Source organism: Notolepis coatsorum (assembly GCF_963971535.1).
Source record: "Notolepis coatsorum genome assembly, chromosome: 18".
Lineage (NCBI taxonomy): Eukaryota > Metazoa > Chordata > Actinopteri > Aulopiformes > Paralepididae > Notolepis > Notolepis coatsorum.
In genome coordinates this window covers 83,430,983-83,450,817 of record NC_140182.1, presented here as the reverse complement: position 1 = coordinate 83,450,817, position 19,835 = coordinate 83,430,983, and the positions used below count along the sequence as shown (strand labels likewise).

The 19,835-nt window shown below is 43.4% G+C and overlaps 1 protein-coding gene across 1 annotated transcript in view; it reads left to right on the top strand.

Annotated features, from left to right (window-relative positions):
* The window catches only part of tdrd12 (tudor domain containing 12), a gene marked incomplete at both ends in the record, with an annotated part of 274,420 nt that extends 257,171 nt beyond the window's left edge, over window positions 1-17,249 (top strand). The window contains 4 exons of the mRNA XM_084335256.1: window positions 279-362; window positions 6,648-6,761; window positions 10,426-10,579; window positions 17,190-17,249. Coding sequence (XP_084191382.1) covers window positions 279-362; window positions 6,648-6,761; window positions 10,426-10,579; window positions 17,190-17,249 — 412 coding nt within the window. The remainder of the gene's footprint in view (window positions 1-278; window positions 363-6,647; window positions 6,762-10,425; window positions 10,580-17,189) is intronic.
* Window positions 17,250-19,835: the final 2,586 nt, after the last annotated feature.

Genomic DNA, 19,835 nt, shown 5'->3' with positions numbered 1-19,835 from the left:
CTTAAGTCGACGCATTACAGATTTAATTTCTCTAGAGGTTGATCAAACATGCGAGGCATATGAGATATAACTAATGTTATAACTAATGTTATATCTGGATAATAATAATGATGATAATAAACTTTATTTAGTCACTCACTTTTGCTATTTCACACTGTTTCCATCCAAAAAGGCGTTGTAGTGTTTTGGACTTAACTCACTCACTCACTCAACTAATCTGCCCTGAGTGGCAGTTTGGACTTTGTGTCTCTTGTTAAAATACTGGCTTGGGTTTGTAGGCTGGAGGTGACCCCCGAGGACAAGATGCAAGCAGCAGAAGAGGCGCTGGTCCAGGCCTTCAGAGCTGTGGAAGTCAGACAACGGTGTGGTCAAGAGGTCAACTCAGCCCAGGGGCCACCCTGTACACAAGCTGCAGTCCCAGACCCCCCAAAGGTTCAGCCGCCACTAGTGATATCGCCAGCTGCTGAACCACCAAAAAGCCCATCTCCTGTAGTGATGGAGTTACCTGATGCCCCAACACCCCCAGACAACCAGCCCAAGATGGAACAATGGGAACGCCTTACTGCTAACCTGCAAAGCACTCTTCAAAGTCTGAGGTTGGTGTCTTTACAGAAGGGCTTGGTTGGGGATCAGTTCTGAAAGGATGCATGCGATGATGCTCTGCACAAGTCTTGTTTGCCTCAGTAGTTGTTATTCTGTTATCGTTGTTTGTTTGATAATGGGAGTCACCTGGGATGTTGTAACGGATAGATATTATTGGAACACAGCAACATGATGGGAAATGCACATAGTCTTCTCCAGAATCGGATGATAACATAGATGCCGATGTATTCTGTGCGTTCAGTAGAAGCCTATCTGGCTGAACGCTAGCCTAGCTTGACACAAATGAATGGAAGCCAACACAGATCAGCTAGCCTAGCTTAACTCTTTCAGTGCCACTCACGAGATTTCTCGTGTTTTTTTATAGGTGGTTGCTAGCCACTCACGAGATTTCTCGAATCTTTTATTTTTTTTTGCAATCTGAAAAATTATTGCATCACCCGAGCCTACCCGAGTATAGCCGAGGGGCGCCGACGATCACTGTGGAAAAAAGCGCCCCCTGTCGTCTCCCAGATGACATAAGTGATTTTGGAATGGACTCAATGAAAATGAATGGGGAAAAAAATCCGGTACTCCACATTTTCCAGTTCACTGATCCAGCCGGGGTTACCAGAGTTCATTCTGGAGCCTCAGATCTCCGCGGATCATAGAGATCTACTGTGTCGCGTTGGATCCATACACGTATCGATTTTTTCGAATGGTGATCAGGAATTGGAATATACCAGTTGGATACCATCTGATGTCAGGTAAGGACTCTATGTTATCAGTGGTAGGATAATCGGAGTAAGTTTGATGAAGTTATAAGCTGTTTTGTGAAATGTCTTCTTTCGGTTTCACTGTAAAACTCCGTGAGGTAATCAACGGAGCGATTATCAGTGCGCGGCCGTAATGTGCTTGCGTGCACGTATAATATTGATCATCTAGCGTTTATTTGAAAACTATTCATAAAAAGGCCGACGAATATCAACGTTGTGGAATATTCCACTAAAAGACGATTTTCATAGAATGCTCCAGAATGAGCTGTTTTTTATATCAAAACAGGGGCTTTTCTAACTGCTCTGAAATGGAAACGACGCGATAAAAAAACAATCTGTCTTCACAGCACTGACTGGAAAATAGTCTTTGATAATGCGATGGGCAGATTAGACACATAGCCATAATTTAAAACATAGATTAGGCGATATTAACGTTAACATTGGCGCCGATGGTGGCATTCAAGCGGTAAAACGGAAAACCAGGCGTGGCACTGAAAGAGTTAAGGGTGCTTTCACACTAGGCATCCAGGGCCGTTTCCGAGCACGATTGCCACAAAAGTAGTGTAGTGAACGCTGCGTTCCATCCCCGGGGACGGATAACCGATCCGTGTCCGGGACCACTTGAAAAGGTGGTCTGAGGAACGAATCAGCGTCCCCCGGCACGGAACGATTGCAAATGTTAGCACAACTGTACCAAAACATGGAAGAGGCTTGCTGTACCAAGTGCTTCTGTCTGAGTTTAAGGAGGAGGGTGCTAACGGACTTGTGCTATGTATGACTTAGTCCACATTGCAGCCGGCTTGTGGGAGGCAAGAAACAGCGTCCGTGACAGGGGAGGGTTGAATTGGATGATACGAAAATTGGGATGGGAGAAAATATAGAAAAATGGGAGAAAAAGTGGATAAAAAAAAAAGGAGGAGGGTGCTAACCTGCTTGCCCAGAATAGAGTTGTATTCATACTTCAATTTTAAAATATTATTTAGGTCCATTTGGGATTGTGAGTCTGTAAACCTGCTCCAACGAGGGAAGCTGTGTTTCAATTTCATCCAAGCACTTACGTCTTTCTCTCTTTTCAGAGGCTTTATAAGATATAATGTGCCCTCTCAATACTACCTTAACTCATTGGACGCCAGACCCGAGGATAGTCGGGTTATCTCTAGGGGTGCACCGATATATCGGTCGGGTATCGGTATCGGCCGATAAGTGCCTTGTTGACTGCTATCGGCCTATCGGCCGATAAGCTCAAATGTGCCGATAGCAGTCGCCGATAACTAACCATCCATTTGTGTAGCGTCAAAAGGCAAAAAAAAAAATTCACTTGCGTCCCCCCCACACACACACAAGCTACTGCATCAAAGTTACTATTTATGATTAACAAGGCATTCGTTTTGTGGCATTAACGTTATATAGTTAGTGTTACACGGACAATAACATCAGCATATTATTATTACCCATAGCAGCAAGGCATTACTCCGAGTCCGTTCATAGCCGGGAGGCAGAAGACTAACGTTACTGGTGAAAATGTGATTTACGTTGGAATACTCCTTTGCCAACTTGCTGTACTTTGCTTGCAGGTCTGCAGCCATTATTACTGGATTAAGAATAGCCCCAACTTTAGCCAACGTAACGTTATGGCTAAACCTTTAACATTAGTTAACCCTAGCTTTCGGTTAGCTGTTCAATGTTAATAACACAACCAAGCGAATCCATCAGAGCTCCCCATCAACACCGCTCTGTCGGGAGGATGGCATTTAAGAAAGTATCTGCTGTTAAAATGACACAAACATTCGTTTTGTGGCATTAATGTTATTATAGTTAGTTACACGTTCAATTACATCAGCATAGTATTTACCCGAAGATAGCAAGCAAGCCGTGCATAGCTCGGTTACATTCCGTTGCTCATTCCGTACCCAACTACACATTCTGCAATCTGTTAATAAAGTTTTCAACCAGACAAATGTATAGAAAGGCTTTGTTTTATTATAAAATTTGTTGCAGTAAAATCATTGTGTCTCGTTTGGCCATCCTGTGGAGCGCGCTGGTCGGCGGGCACTGCCGGGCAGCTAACGTATTAGCTTGTTGTGGTTCTAAGTTTGACTCGCATTCTCGCAAGCAGAAGCAGATCAATGGCGGCATGCCCCGAAGTAGAAAAATGAATAAACGCTTGGTGGTAAGCAGGAGGTGGGTGCTAGCGGTGTGGCGTAATTGGCCGAATCGACTGTCAATCAAAATGGTTCCATTGCATTGGTTGAAAGCTCTGGTTGAGAGAATAGTATCCCGCTGCAGGCCGCCAGAATGGTTCCATTGCATTGGTTGAAAGCTCTGGTTGAGAAAATAGTATCCCTCTGCAGGCCGCCAGACGATACTGGGAGAGGGATCAGTGATACCATAAACATATTTCTTGATGTTTCCTTTTTTAAGTAAGTAAAGAGGCCTACAAATACAAACACACATACAAATATACAGTAGTTTCATTAAAAAAATTAAAAAAAATTAAAAAAAAAATTAAAAAAAAAATTAAAAAAATTAAAAATACTTATTTTTTGCCACAATTATCGGTATCGGTATCGGTATCGGCCGATTGTGTTAGTTGAACAATCGGTATCGGTATCGGTGGCCAATTTTTCATATCGGTGCACCCCTAGTTATCTCGCCAGCGGTTGAGCGCCATACCAGAGTATAGTCGGGTTTTCATCGTTATTTCTTTTATTCGATTTTCTTGTTCATTTCAGGCACACAGACCTCTGGGTTACCATAGGAAATCATTCTGAGATCGCTAGAGTGCAATACCGGCCGCATCCTGCTAGGTGGCCACCCTTTGAAACCTTTTTCGGGTGTTACATTTAATTCCCTCCGGGCGCAGTATTTTGGGTCAGGCAAGTCTAGCGGTTCACCCGATCACATTGAAACGCGTCAAATGCCCCTCGATGCATGTGTTGTGCCGGATTATGTTGGGGACACGATGGACACCAATACTGGAAATCGTGATCAGACAATTGGAATATTCTTTTTGGGATACCTCCTAGTACATTTAAGGACTATATGACTATATCAATCCTACTTTGATCCAACCATGATTTCACATCGATCGCAATGATCATATGTAACATACTCCAAAACGTATGCCGTTGGTGACGATCAAAGCTTCAAAAAACTACCCCCCCCCCCCCTTTCATGCATTCATGATTAAACATAATACCTATTATATACCTTTTGAATTGGAAATAATTAGGGCTGACCCCTATTAATCTATTAGTCGACTAATCGGTCGAAAGGGGCCGTAGTCGACTGGCCAACCTCTTAGTCGAATATAAAAAAAATATATATATATATATATATATATATTTTTTTTTTATCTTTTCTTTTTCAAAAGAAAAGAGGCATAGAAGCGTGGCTAACGCTAATCGCTCGCATACCAGAGGCTAACTGCCTACGAAAACAGGCACAGAGGCACTGAAAGAGGATTTCACCCATCTAATGAACACACTATACTAGACAAATATCAAGATGTATCCATCAGTGGACCAATTGCATGCTTTTGCAGAGGACAAGAAGCCTTCAGTCGACTCCTTCAGACATTAAGCACCCCCTACAGCCCAAATGGAATGATACAAAAAATTAAATTAAAAAATTAAAAATATTATACTTTTTTTTATAAGTCGACCAATAGTCGACTAACGGCAAATGTTGGCCAATCCTAGTCGACCATCCAAATCCTTAGTCGGGGACAGCCCTAGAAATAATAGCGTGTCCAGGCGAGCAACGCCAACGCTTTTAGCTAAATGTACGTATTGCTCCATAGCACCGTTTTCAGGAATTAGCCAGGATCACTCTGAAACTATACAATATTCACCACGGTATAACAAGCGAACGTATACATGAAAACATGTATTCTTTTTCACATGTTGAACGATGGATCGTTTTTTTTTAAGATGAATTTTTGGCGTTTTATCGCTTTATTTCTACTGGGCAGTCCAGTAGATAGAGATAGAGGAGGAATGGGAGACAGAGTGGGGGGAAGACATTCGGCAAATAACGACGGGTTCGGGAATCGAACCCGGGTCGGCCGTGTCGCGGCTGAGCGCGCTATGTGGTTCGCCACTGGGGCGCCCCGAACGATGGATAGTTGATGTCAAATGAGCCATAGTATTGTCTCCATAGCTATAATATAGATATAGCCCTGCAAACACCGCCACGCATCCCTATCTCTTAGAGCGGTGGCGCAGTAGGAACAAAGATGGCTAGACCCGGTGGCGCTGAAAGAGTTAAGGCGCTGTGTCCACAGAAAAGCAGCGCTGTGTTTTTTTCAAGGCGGAGCGCTTTTGATATAAAAAATATGAATTTCCAAAGCGCAGGGAGCGCTTATTGTTGCATCTGCGTTATAGGTCGTATATACCTTAGGTTGTATATTACTGGGTTGTCAGACACCGCAAGAATCAGAGAATCGAGATCTCATTGTTTTTGTCTGCCTAAATGTTTACGGGTTACTGTGAGCGATTTGTAGTGCCAAAATTCTCTCGGGATGAATAAAGTATTTCTACTCTTATCTCATTTGATCCCGAAATGCTTTCTCAGAGAGCAAAGAAGGGTTGAAGCGCCAGCTATAGCGTGGCTGTGGCAGTGCCAGCTTTACCAACATCGGGGTGTTGCTCCCTCAAGTGTGCTCTGGAACTAAATGAGATTGGTAGTAGGGCTGGGTGATATGACTATATTATATAAATATCGGGTACAGTTCATTAACGATACACTTTTTCAACGTATCGTGGACTATCGTTCTCGGGAATGGAACGGAGGAACCATTCCTAATGTGAAAACACCCTAAAACTCCAGGAGAGGTGTTTTTGGCCAACAACTAGGCTAGCTGAAGTAGCTGCTTTAACTAGTTGTTTGGAAACCTTTTTATGTTGACATGCAGGAATACAAAGATGAGACTATCATCCCCCCAAAACTGGATCTCGCCCCCTTGTGAAAATGGTAATAAAATGTGTATTTATCAACGTCATATTTCAGTCTATGCTGCAGCATTAACTGTGGTCTCTCTCTTTCACTGCTTTTTTCTTTATAATGATTGTGCTTGTGTTCTGTTCAGGTCTCCCATTAGACGAGAAACAAATGAATGGTCATCACATGATTAGTGTGGATACAGCTGTTGGTAAACATAAACCCAACAATGCAGCTTCACCAACAAGGTACAAACTAGTCGACTGTCTCGATATAAGAAAACATTTTACCACACCCTCCTTGTACCTTTGTTGACCCCACCCCTGTATAACCTCTGGTTGTGTCTCCCAGTTTCCACCCCCAGATAAAGTGGTTCCAGAAGGGAGACTCTTTGATCTTAAATGTAAAGCTCATCAACCCAGTGTCACAGAAATGTGACTTCTTCCCCGACCGGGTGGTGTATAGGTAGGTTCTGCGAATGTGGACCACCACTGGGTTGATATTAGGGGTGTAACAATCGCAATGCATCGATCCTAAGGTGACTATTCAACTGCATCGATTTTAAAATGTAAGATTCGATTATTAAAATTTATAATTTTTTTGATCCACTTTTTCTCCTTATTTTTCTCCCATCCCAATTTCGTGTTTCCAATTCTCCCCTCCCCTGTCTTGAACGTTGCTCGACTATGCCCCCCACTGGTCAGTTGTAGGGAGGATAGAAGCCTTGCATCACGTGTCCCCTCCGGTACACGAGGAGGCAACCTGTCGCATCTTTTCACCTGCCAGCGCGGACTCTCATTGGCGAGGTGTAACGTGTGGGAGGCTCACCCTACCCCCGCCACTTCCTGTCTCTGCTGTGCAGGCGTCCCCCAACCGACCTGTAGGAGTCGCTGTCCACAACGTCCAAATTACCACCCATTGACTTTCACCGGCTGGCTCTGCCAATTGAGCCAGTATGACGGCCGGCCCAAGCCGGAGGCAATGCTGACACCCGGATTTGATACCGGTGTCTCTTACATTGGTGAAGAGCGCAATCTCCGCTGCGCCACCCAGATTATTTAAATGTTTACATTTATTTTTATGTCTTTTTTTTATTGACCTATAGATAGATAGATAGATAGATAGATAGATAGATAGATAGATAGATAGATAGATAGATAGATAGATAGATAGATAGATAGATAGATACTTTATTAATCCCCTTGGGGAAATTCAGGGTATCTCGCAGCTCACATAGTATACAGACATTGACCATTCCCATACAGTAGTTACACGTTATGTCTGCATCATGAATTAAAATAAGTACATGATAAAATTCAATTAAATCATACCCATCAATATTAAAATTAAAATTAAAATAGGAGCGTGATTAGATAAAAGCAGGTGTATAAAAACAGGTGTAAAAACAGATGTAAAAACAGGTGTAAAAAACTGGTGTAAAAACAGGTGTAACTATAATACGCTGTTGTACAGTCTGATGGCTGTGGGGACAAAGGACCTCCTGTGCCGCTCAGTCCGTGAGTGCAGGGAGATGAGCCGTCCGCTGCGACTGCTGCTCTGCCCCACCAGGGTGTGGTGGAGAGGGTGGTTGGTATTGCCCATGATGGCCAGCAGCTTGCTCCGAGTGCGGCTCTCCACCACGGTCCCCAGTGGGTCCAGTCTCCTCCCTACCACTGAGCCAGCCTTCTTGACCAGCTTATCCAGCCGTCTGGTATCCCTGGCCGTGGTATTACCACCCCAACAGACAGCGGCGTAGAGGAGCACACTTGACACCACTGCCTGATAAAACATAAACAACATTTCCCCACACACATTAAAAGACCTGAGCCTCCTAAGGAAGAACAGCCTGCTCTGTCCTTTCTTGTAAAGTGCTTCCGCATTAGCAGCCCAGGCCAGCTTATCATCTAGGTGCACTCCTAAATATTTGTATGATTGCACCGTCTCAATGTTGTTTCCCCGTATGCTGACTGGTTGCAGAGGTGGTTTCGACCTGCGGAAATCCAGTACCATCTCCTTGGTCTTTTTTGCGTTCAGAAGAAGGCCGTTCCGTTCGCTCCAGTCGCTGAAGGCTCCCACCTGGTCCCTGTACTCTCCCTCCTGTCCCTTCCTCACACACGCCACAATCGCTGTGTCGTCCGAATATTTTTGGACGTGGCAAGACTCAGAGTTGTAGTTGAAGTCTGCCGTGTAGAGGGTGAACAGGAACGGAGCGAGAACAGTCCCCTGTGGGGCCCCAGTGCTGCTGACCACTGTCTCCGAGACACAGTTGCCCATTCTGACAAACTGTGGTCGATCTGTCAGGTAATCTGTGATCCAGGAAGTGAAGGAGGGATCCACCCCCATCTTCCTGAGCTTGTCTTTAAGTATGGGCGGTTGAATAGTATTAAAAGCGCTCGAAAAATCAAAAAACATAATCCTCACATAACTCCCCGGCTCATCCAGGTAGGAGTAGGCCCGATGTAGCATGTAGAGGACCGCGTCGTCCACCCCGATGCTCTCCCGATACCCAAACTGCAGGGGGTCAAGGGCGTGTTCAGTCTGTGGCCTCAGATGGTGTAGAAGCAGCCTCTCCAGTGTCTTCATGATGTGTGACGTGAGGGCCACCGGTCTGTAGTCGTTGAGCTCGGCCGGGCGCCCAGCTTTGGGTACCGGCACAAGACATGATGTTTTCCACAGGACCGGCACCCTCATGTCCCGCAGGCTCATATTGAAGAGCTTCTGGAGCGGCTCAGCCAGTTGGTCTGCACAGAGCTTCAGTAGCCTCGAACACACGCCATCCGGGCCAGCCGCCTTTCCTGGATGCAGTTTCCTAAGTTCCGCCCTCACCTCATCTACTGTGAGGGACAGGGGGGGGGGGGCTGGGTGACACAGGGGGGGGGGACTAGGTCACTGGGGGGGGCTAGGTGACAGGGGGTGGGGCCAGGGAGCGGAACTGCAGAGTTGTGGTTGCAGCAGTGAGGAGGAGATGGTGCAGGGGGAGGAGCTGCGGCTGGAGAGGTGGGAGGGGGTGTTGGTGTGGCCTGGTCAACAGGGGCAGAGCGGGCCCTGGCTGCCGTGTCAAACCGGTTGTAGAATTGATTAAACTCGTTGGCCTTGTCCACATCACCCTCTGCCTGGCAGTTTACCTGCTTATAGCCGGTGATGGTTTTCATTCCCCTCCACACCTCTCTGGTGTTGTTGTGCTGCAGCTTCCTCTCCACCTTCCTTCTATAGTCCTCCTTGGCCTGCTTCAGACTCCTCTTTAATTCCCGTTGCACCTGCTTGCGCCTCTCTATGTCATCCTTCCTGAATGCCGCCTTTTTCTCATTAACGAGCCTCTTAAGGTCAGCGGTGATCCAGGGCTTGTTGTTTGAAAAACAGCGCACAGTCCTTGCTGGTACAATCATGTCCCTGCAGAAGGTCAGGTAACTGGTGATACAGTCAGCCTTCCTGTCAGTGTCCAAGGTCCCCATATTCCCGTCTGTGTCCTGCAATACATCCCAGTCTGTACATTCATAGCAGGCTCTCAGGGACTCACTGGCCTCTGGTGTCCATTTTCTAAATGTCCTAGTGGTTACAGGTTGCCTCTGCACACAGGGTTTGTAGCAGGGCTGAAGGTGAACCAAATTGTGATCTGATCTGCCAATTGGTGGGAGTGCTGTGGCAGTATATGCTTCCCTGGCATTTGCATACAGTAGATCTAGTGTGTTGTTCTCTCTTGTGGGGCAGTTAACATATTGTACAAAGCCAGTTAGATGGGAGGCAAGGCTGACATGGTTAAAGTCACCTGAGATCGGGATGAATGCATCAGGATGCTGAGTCTGAAATCTCGCGACAGTGTCGTGGATGACGTCACACGCCAGTCCGTCCATGCTGAGTGAATCAGTTCCCCCAGCCACATTTGTGTATAATTCTTTTTAGGGGGAATTAACTGATCGAAAATGTATCGAATCGCATCAAATCGAATCGTGGTCAAATGAAGATATTTCATGATGCATTGAATCGTTGCCTGAAGAATTGTAATCAAATCGTTGTGGGGTCGAATCATTACACCCCTATTTGATATATTATACATGTTGGATGTTCAGTGTTATCCTTTGACTCTGGCTATGTTGTTTACGAGAGTGGATGTCCTCCTGATTCTCTACAGTGGAAGTGTGAACGGCAGGCACTACAAAGCTGACTTGGAGCTCCCTGGCACCATTGCTGCAGAGGAGTGCTCCTGGGAGATGAAGTGCAATGAGCCTGTCCTCAAACTGGTGAAAAGCCAGAGAGGAGACTGGAACACCCTTCTCAAGCACAAGGTACACTCGTGCTGTTCTACAGCTATATCTTTTTGACAAGTTTCATTTCCATTAGTGTTTTCTTTGAGACATTTAGCAGACACTCCCCATGAGGGACAATTTGCAACAGTAGAATGGCATAAAATATATTTGCATCACCAACATAGCAAGTAGCCAACCATGGGTACTGAGGGCGACTTGACAATGCCCAGTAAGAAGCCTAGAAATGAGTAGCCAAAAGTAAACGTAGCCTACAAATAAATTCCAAGAATAAAGAACCATGTTGTTTTTTTATTTTTTAAGTGCAACATTTTGTAATGTCACATGTGAAATATACACATTCATTAAAAAAAGTGCAACATATTGTTTGTCATCTTCTCCAGAACCAATTAGTGAGTTATGACTTGGACCACTTTGAGGACGATGAGGAGAAAACCCCAAACGGTAGGGTATCAAGAATGACAGTCATGTTTCCATTAAATTGTCTAGCTAATTATAAGCAAATAAGTATTCTACCTGAACACCTAAGCTATTAGTCAGGTTCACTATATACTTTCATTGGATTTTCTTTGGGATTTGCAATACTATACATTTTTGGAAAGGATATTGTATAAAGATTGAGAAAATCCATGTTTCCATTTGCCCAGGTGAATTTTCAAAATGGCCGCCATAAAATGTAGGTTTTGTAATATCTCGGCTTCTAAATGTGCTAGAACATTGATTTGAACTGCTAAACCCACATCTTAGGAATCCAATGGTGCCAAAAACGAGGTAGAACTCACCAAAGTGCTTGTTAACATAACTTTTATTGAGGACTTAACAGATAATTGACATTAACTGATTGGCAACTGACATCAACTTCAGTATCATGAGATTCATGACCACAGAAAAGAAGCAACCTTCTTCATTAGACATGTGAATGTATACACATCTATACATCATCATCATCTATACATCACCATCACCATCATCATCACTTTCATCCATCACGGCATAGGAATCATCGTCGTTCTGGCACTGGCTACCGCACTGACACATGTCCTTAGCTCTGCAGGAACATATTCCAGAAGAACAGTTAGCTTTACATCTGCATTGGACCATCTCAATGATGGCCTTCGGGGCTGGGAGGACCTCTGGTTGTTGGTTTCATGCCATCTGAGTCTTTGAAGTACTCATTGTGCAGGGGGTCCAGCTGCGGATCTTGCAGAGCAAGGGCTGCCTGTGCCCATACCCTGGTTTGTACATGGACCCTCAAGATATGCTGCTTCAGAGCTCCATGTGTTGGAGGAAGCTTGTCACATGCCATCGCAGTTCAGGGATTGTCTTGATGTTGATACCCTTGGGTGAGTAGGCTGCACATACAAAGGAAGCCAGTGTGGACAGCATTCCTTCTGTCACTTCTGCGTCATCCAAAAGCATCTGAAAACCATTGATAATTCATAATTCATCTGCTTTGAGATAGATCTGCAGCCAGGTTGCCTTGCCTATACGTGAGAACCTGCCTGTGTTACTTGTCAGCCCCAGTGAATGCATGGAAAACTGGCAAAGCCTTTGCTCTTTCTTTTCCTAGAGCTCGCCACAGTGGTTCAATCTGCACAACACCAGAGGCCATCAAAATCAATGTGTTCTTCAGCAAGAGATCATAGTTTGCTGTGACTAGCACTAGAACGTCTGTATCTGGTGAGAAGAACATCAACTGCATCAGCTGGGTTTCGGTGTGTTGCCAGCACAGCTTGGTGGATCAGCAGTGTGTCTGCTTCTTCGTGGTTATTTCCTTCAAAGAGTAGGTCTTTGTTGCTCCTAGTGTGCCCAGAAGCTGACGTGATGATCAGCTTGGAGGATCCCCTGTTGTATTCTAGCATTTTGGCTGCAAGATAGTCAGTCAGGGGGAACCCTCGTGGCGCATACCATAGTGCCTTGCACACCTACCGGGCCATCCCGGGTTCGCTTCCCGCTCCCGGGGGATAATTTGTTGCATGTCTTCTCCCGTTCACCCTCTCCTCTGTCGGTCATGTCTGACCAGAAAAAGCCAGAAAAGCGCTAAAATAAATCATAAAAATAAAAAGATAGTCAGTCAGATCGGCCTTCGTTTGGTCATGAGAGAGGAACCTGCTCAGTGGGATGTGTTTGATGTTGGTGTAATCTCTGACTTGGTATTGGATAGCTTTTCCTTGTCTTCGTTTATCTCTGGTTGCACTCCTCAGAGAATCTGTCCTATAATATGTGTTGGGATTATTTCATCATCTTGTGTTAGTGACACAAGTAGGGCTGACCTTCGAAGCTTTTTTTGGCAATCGAAGCTTCGGGGCCGAGCTTTGATTTTAATTCGAAGCTTTGAGAAAAAAATATATATATATATATTAATTATAATATTTTTTTTATATATTTTTTATGTTGTGGGACTTGTACAGTACTTTGGTAAACGTTGTTGTTTTTAAATGTGCTCTATAAATAAAGTGGATTGGATTAATTAAGTAGCCCCTTTCGTGACTGACGCAGCCAACAAGGTTTCACTCGGCTGCGCTGCCTGGGTGCAGTGGGGCTGCTCTCACAGCCAACGACATGACATTACATAATTATGTTGCAACCTTCGTCTATCAAGCAAACAATTATATTATATTTAATTTATCATTTATAATTATATCAGACAATGCACCTACAAAAGCAGATGATTAATTTACAATTAAATTAGCCAACTTGGTAACGCATTAGTCATAGCAGCATAGACATAGCCTTATTATTGTTTTGTGTGGCGTCGCCGTCGTGTACAACGATACTTACGTTTTTTAGGTGATTTGACAGTTGTAGAGGCATTGTCTTTGCATATTTTAAAGTGTAACCACACGTCTGATGACTTCTTCGTTGACATGTCTGCTGCACATGTCCTTGTTGTTTTCAACACAGATAATCTCCACATGCTTGTTGTAGAGAGGTGGAGTCGAGGCGCAGCTTACTTTCGTTTCATTGGAATGGAGGCGCAAGATTTAGGAGGCAAACATTTTTTTTCTTTTTTTTAAACTTCGATTTTCTTTTAATGTTTGAAGCTCGTGCCATCGAACGAAGCTTCGAAGTATTTAAGACAGCCCTAGACACAAGTCTGTCTGACACACTCAGTCTGTCATTGAAGCAGCCACTCGGATCCTTGACTGTCACTACAGTGGTTAGTTTTGTGCTCAGCCTCTGCACAATCACCATGCCGTCCACCAGTGCTATTTTTCGAGTTGGCTGATCAGTAGATGTGGGGTCTGTGAATCCTGTATCCATTGCATCCTGGTGCGTAGTACTTCCAGCTTGAGGCAGCTGATTCAGATTTGATTCAGAGTTTTATTTGCCACATGGAATCAATACAATCAGAGTTCTTCATACACGATCATAAATATCATACCATGGAAAAAAGGAGCAGGAAGAAGAATAAATCTTATAGTTACCTGCCCCTTATTCCTAAACTAAACAAGTATTTACTTGATGGTCGGTGTACAACCTAATTTACACAAAATAAATTGTTTTATTACATGGCGTTTTAACATTCGCCGAAATGCTTGATTGTGATTGGTCAATAGCCCCTGACAGCGGTGAATTATTTTTCGATAACCACCGGTTATTATTGTTTTTCGCAGCTGGAGCAATCAAGCCCACTGGCACACACTGTTTCAGTGCAATCAGACACATAATAATAATCACTTTATTTGGGCTGACAGAGCCACAGAACAACTGCGTCTGCATTTGATCTCGTCTTGTCGATGGTGTAAAATGAATTAGGTATATTGTTAGTAAGTTAGCCATGTAATAAGCGGGATAATGTATAGCTATACTCGGTCATTGTCGCAAAATAATTGACCTTCACTGACTTATACATTATCCCTTACATACCATATACAAGAAACAAACAATCCACAGTTTAAACTAGAACAAATGTAATAATAATAAAAAAATGTATAATAATAATAATAAAGAATAAAAGAAAGAAAAAAAGAAAATATCTCACTATTCAGATCACATTTGACTTTCATACTGACTAAATATCTTTTTTTTATAATTCTTTTTGAATTGACAAACACTATTACATCCCTTAAGCTCGCTATGGAGAGAATTCCACAACTTTACACCAATAACTGAAGGACAGTTTAAGTGTTGCAGTATGGCAGTATTGTTCCATCTACGTCAAATGTATATACACTCTTTTCTGGAAACTTTTTGTATCACAAACGGTACTGTATTTGCAAATCTGGTATGTCATAAATGTATAGATGTAGCAGTACTGTCTATCTGTATGTCGTGTGTGTCATATATGTTATGATAAATTGAAAATGGGGGACCCTGATGTAAACAAGACAAAAGTCTTTCTCTAGTCTGCATCCCCTTAACAATGGTATGTATTGAGCTGTACTGTACTGTACCCATTCTGCAATCTGTTAATAAACTTTTCAATCAATCAGTCATGTTAGCTAGCTTAGTTAGTTAGCTAGCTAGTGTTGGCTATAATGTAGGCTAATTTGATGACATTCACTCTCAAACAATAGTCATGAATGACAAACTATACAGTAGGGGTGTAACGGTACACAAAATCCACGGTTCGGTACGTACCTCGGTTTTGAAGTCACGGTTCGGTATTATTTTCGGTACAGTAAAAAAAATTGCTTCATTTATCTATTTATTTATTTAACTATTAAACAATATAAAACGAATTGGCCATAATTTACTGAGCAAACTAATGCTTACTGCTGTAACCTAGTAATACCACTTAATGTAAATCTGAAGATTATTATATAGCAGATGCCTTGGACAACTGTAGCGTGTGCTTGTTTATACAGAGCCCCTTTCATGAGCAAGCCCTGCTTGAATACAGGGGCAGGGCTTGCTACAGTCACGAAAGGGGCTAGTTTATACAGAGCTGGTATGACTTGCTGGCTGAAATACGGACGAGAGGGAACTAGGTAGCGGGGCTCTATTACTTTTAACATGTGCTTAAACCCTGTGTTCTCGACAACGGAGTATGGTCGCAGATCTGCTGCTATAAAAACACATATCGCTGCTGTCGGGACAAAACCTCATAACTCCATTTTTTGAAATTTTTTTTTATTATATAAATCAACTCCGTAGATCAACCTCCATGTGTGTGTGGGTTTTACAAAGTTTAAACAATGGGAAAGCATTAAACCGATCATCTGTCTAAACCTCTTAACTCTATTCACCCTCAAATCTGTGTTCGTTTTTTTCATCTGCTGAAAAGTTGGGTTTTTGGAGTTATGAGGTTTTGTCCCGACAGCAGCGATATGTGACTTGCTCTTACAAAATCAGTCACATTGACCCGAAAACACATTTTGAGATGTATACACCAATGGAAAGAGGAGAATGTTAGCTTTCCAATGATACCAATATCACCTTTCTACTCCAAATATAAAGCAAGTTATTACAATAGTTAGTTACTACATATTGGATGTCAGCAAAACCTTATTGTGGAGAAAAAAAGCCTTCAAAGTTTTCAGTTAATTAATTAGAATACATTTATTTAATTAAAAAAATCTTTTTCTTCTTTTTTTTTTTCTTTTTTTTACTCACACACCTGGCCCGAGGGACAGAATGTCTGGGTCATGTAAGTAGATCTCAAAGTAATATCCTGCAGGGACCCTCAATGGGGAAAACACGTACATAGGATGAAATCTGAGAACACACACTTAACGTTAGATCATACAAGTAATTTTCAACGCCTTGGCCCGAGACAACAAACACCATGCTATTTTTCAACATGGCATCAAGGATATCAATGACGTTATGCTGCCACCCTCAGTTTACAAAAAGTAACAGCAGTCACGTTAACAAAACTATAAGCTAAACTAACCTAAACATTTCACATAACTGTACCTGTGAATGGGACACACACAACCAGCAGGTCAAACAATACAGTTCGCTCGCTCCAGCTTGCATCAAGCTACAGAACAGAAAAATGCACATTAGCAACTAGCAACATGTGCATAAAAGCAGCGTGCACTTCCGTCACCTCTCAGTCAGTAATAAAGGTATTTACACAAATTATCAGCGAACTAATTGTGGTCTACATAAGTTACAGTGAGTCATAAAATTATACTGATGACTTTTCCACACTGTGATCACTTAAATTATAGTATTAACAGTTTTTCTATACGGAGCGAGGAGCAGAGCATCTTACTCACAGCTGAAGACATCTTTCTGCTGTAGGTTAACCACAATGCACCGGTATTATGAATCGCACCACAAAAGCCTTGACTTTTTCACACCTGTAGGTGGTGCACTTGTACATTAAATAAAAGGACTTTTATTTACAATGGCTGCTTGACCCAAATTATTCACAATTTAACAATACTAAAACGGTATTACTAACATACTGTAGCTGAACATCATTCTTCACACCATTACAAGTGCATACACTACACTCACTCACTCACACACCTGACCGAGGGACAGAAGGTCGGGGACATGTAATGTCCTTGGTCTCCTCAGTGCAATAGTCTCTTATCTTGTCGAAGACGTACCATTGCCTTTTGGCATCCAGTCCTGGCCTCTCCTGCTGACATGGATCTTCCTGCCTCACCATTGCATCAGGGTGCAGTAGCTCAAACTCTTGCTCTGGTGAGTGTTGGAACTCCTTGGCCAGGACGACCCCAGGCTTTTGGTGTGTGAAGCGGAGGTGGTGAAACCGCTTGATTCCGGGTAGTGGGCGGTAACTGGGGGATAGGAAGGTTTGCCAGTCATACGATGGCACCAAACCCTCCCCAGACTCCAACCCAACCAGCTGCGGGATGTTCACACCGCTGACTGTGCTTTGTCTCACTGCCCAGCAGATGTCAGTTCTGAAGTTGATCAAGTTCTCTCACTCACTCGCTCTGTTTCTTGCACACACACACACACACACACACACACACACACACACACACACACACACACACAGAGCAAATAGAATAATTTGACATCTTTACACGTTATTTCTTTCACCTAGTAACTATTCAAACCCTGCAGCAACAAGCTGTTATACACCAGAGAGAGAGAGAGAGAGAGAGATAGATAGATAGATAGATAGATAGATAGATAGATAGATAGATAGATAGAGATAGATATATGAATTGAAAATGGGGGACCCTGATGGAAACAAGACAAACGTCTTTCTCAGGTCTGCATCCCCTTAACAATTGTATGTATTGAGCCGTACTGTATTGTACCCATTCTGCAATCTGTTAAATAAAGTTTTCATTCATTCAGAGAGACACACACAGATACAGAGAGAGAGAAAGAGAGATAGACACACACTCTCTCTCGCTCTCTCTCTCTCTCTCTCTCTCTCTAGCGAAGTGGATAAGTTCTTACCAGCAGTCAGCTCTTGAACCTGGTCGCGCATTTTCACCATATCTTCAGGAGTAAACCGCGTACAGCAGGCTTGCCCTTTGTTAAGCTTGCAGGTACAAGCAAATAAACGAGCCTTTTCAAGATCGCATCCAACCTCAACACTTGCGTATTCGCCCTGTAGTCTTTGAAGCACTTCCGCTGTCGGGTCTATTAAAAAAAGCGGTTCTCCATCTCGCTCGTCTCTTCTTCATCACTATCCGAGACCGAGAGCTGCAGGGGTCCCACAGAGTCTGAATCTGAGGTTGTCTCAGTGTCACTGGATGAGTCCGAGTCCGAGTCTGATTTATTAATAGTTTGATCAGGTCACTAATAAGCTGGCGCCATCTATCACCAGACTCTGCAGACAGCACCGCATTGCTGTTTAACAGCCGAGCGATTACATCTTCTTCACCCCGGTCCGGATCGCGGGATGCCATTATGAACTAAAATAGAATACAAATCTAAAAAGAAAACAGATGATACAGATGTAGAGTGTAGACCGATCGATACCAGCGTTAACGTGTTGGCTGGGCCAGCATAAGCATAACGTTGACCGTGAGCTCTGACAGAAGTGACGGGTGCGTCGCCTCCTTTGCGCGACTTGTATAACAACACTCATTGATTGGACAATCAAGAGACACACAAACAAACAAACAAGCCTATCATTCATAGTTATTCTTGTGGCCATGCTGTGTCATGTGTCAGAGAAGATTGGCAGGGCGATTGACGAGTCAGTTTTGGAAGGAGACGCTTGAGTAAAACTGCGACCTGATTATTATTATTCCCCCCATCTCTCATTGCTACGCTTCAAAATCATATTTCCCAGTCGAAATGAGAAATAATATATACATATTATGAAAGCCAAGGTGTTGTTTTATTAGAATAATGTTAAAAAAAAAAAAAAAAAAAAAAAAAAATCTGCGGTTTGACAGAAAAAGGCATTCCTATGTAAATGAGCAATTGCGACATCCGACTGATTCTGTGAGAGCACGTCAGATATGGCGTTTGTTATTGCCGCACCCGAGTATAAGCCACAGCAGCTAAATTGAACGATGTGTACATATATAAGCCGCACTGGACTATAAGCCGCAGGTGTTTTAATGTTTAATTAATTAGCATTGGGACACAATACTGTCGGACAAATAACAATAATGAACTCATTTACAAGTTGTATTAAGTTTAGTAAATAAGGGAACAGATAAATAACATTTCAATGCAGTCAAAAAAGCAATATTTAGATTTTTACATTTTCGGGTTTGGTCACGTGAGTCACATATAAGCCGCACCGTTATATAAGCCGCAGGGTCGAAAAATGGGGGAAAAAGCTGCGGCTTATAGTCCGAAAATTACGGTAATAGCGAGATGCTGCTTGAATGCCACGGGGAGCTGGGTTTGCTTCTTCGGTGTACCAGTGATATTCACATTAGGGTGATGCCGTTTCAAATGCGTGATAAAGTTTGCAATAAAGTTGAACAATGCCGGCAACGTAGCCCCTTTCGTGACTGTGATGCAAGGCTTGCATCACAAGTGTGCATCACAGTCACGAAAGGGGCTAGCCGGCACGTAGCTTTAGTGCGATCCACCTGTCGTTGTCCATTACTGTGGTTAACTGGGAATCCGAAATGATCCCAAACGGGAGACTTGAATGTTGTGGGAGCATCTTCTAGCTCTGGCTGGTCAGTTAGTATTGACTCGCCATACTAACGCTAATATGCTATGCTGAATTACAGCTCTCGTTCAGTGTAGCTGCGCGCTGCGTGGGATGAACAAACAACATCCGGTTAGTTGTGCACGTTATATTAGGGCCGGGGGGATTTAAGTTCTGCAAAAAAAGGTTCCATACCGTTGCAATCGTTCGGTGCACAGCGCGTACTGTACCGGAGGACCACATTGAGGCGGTACAGTATGTATCCGCGTACCG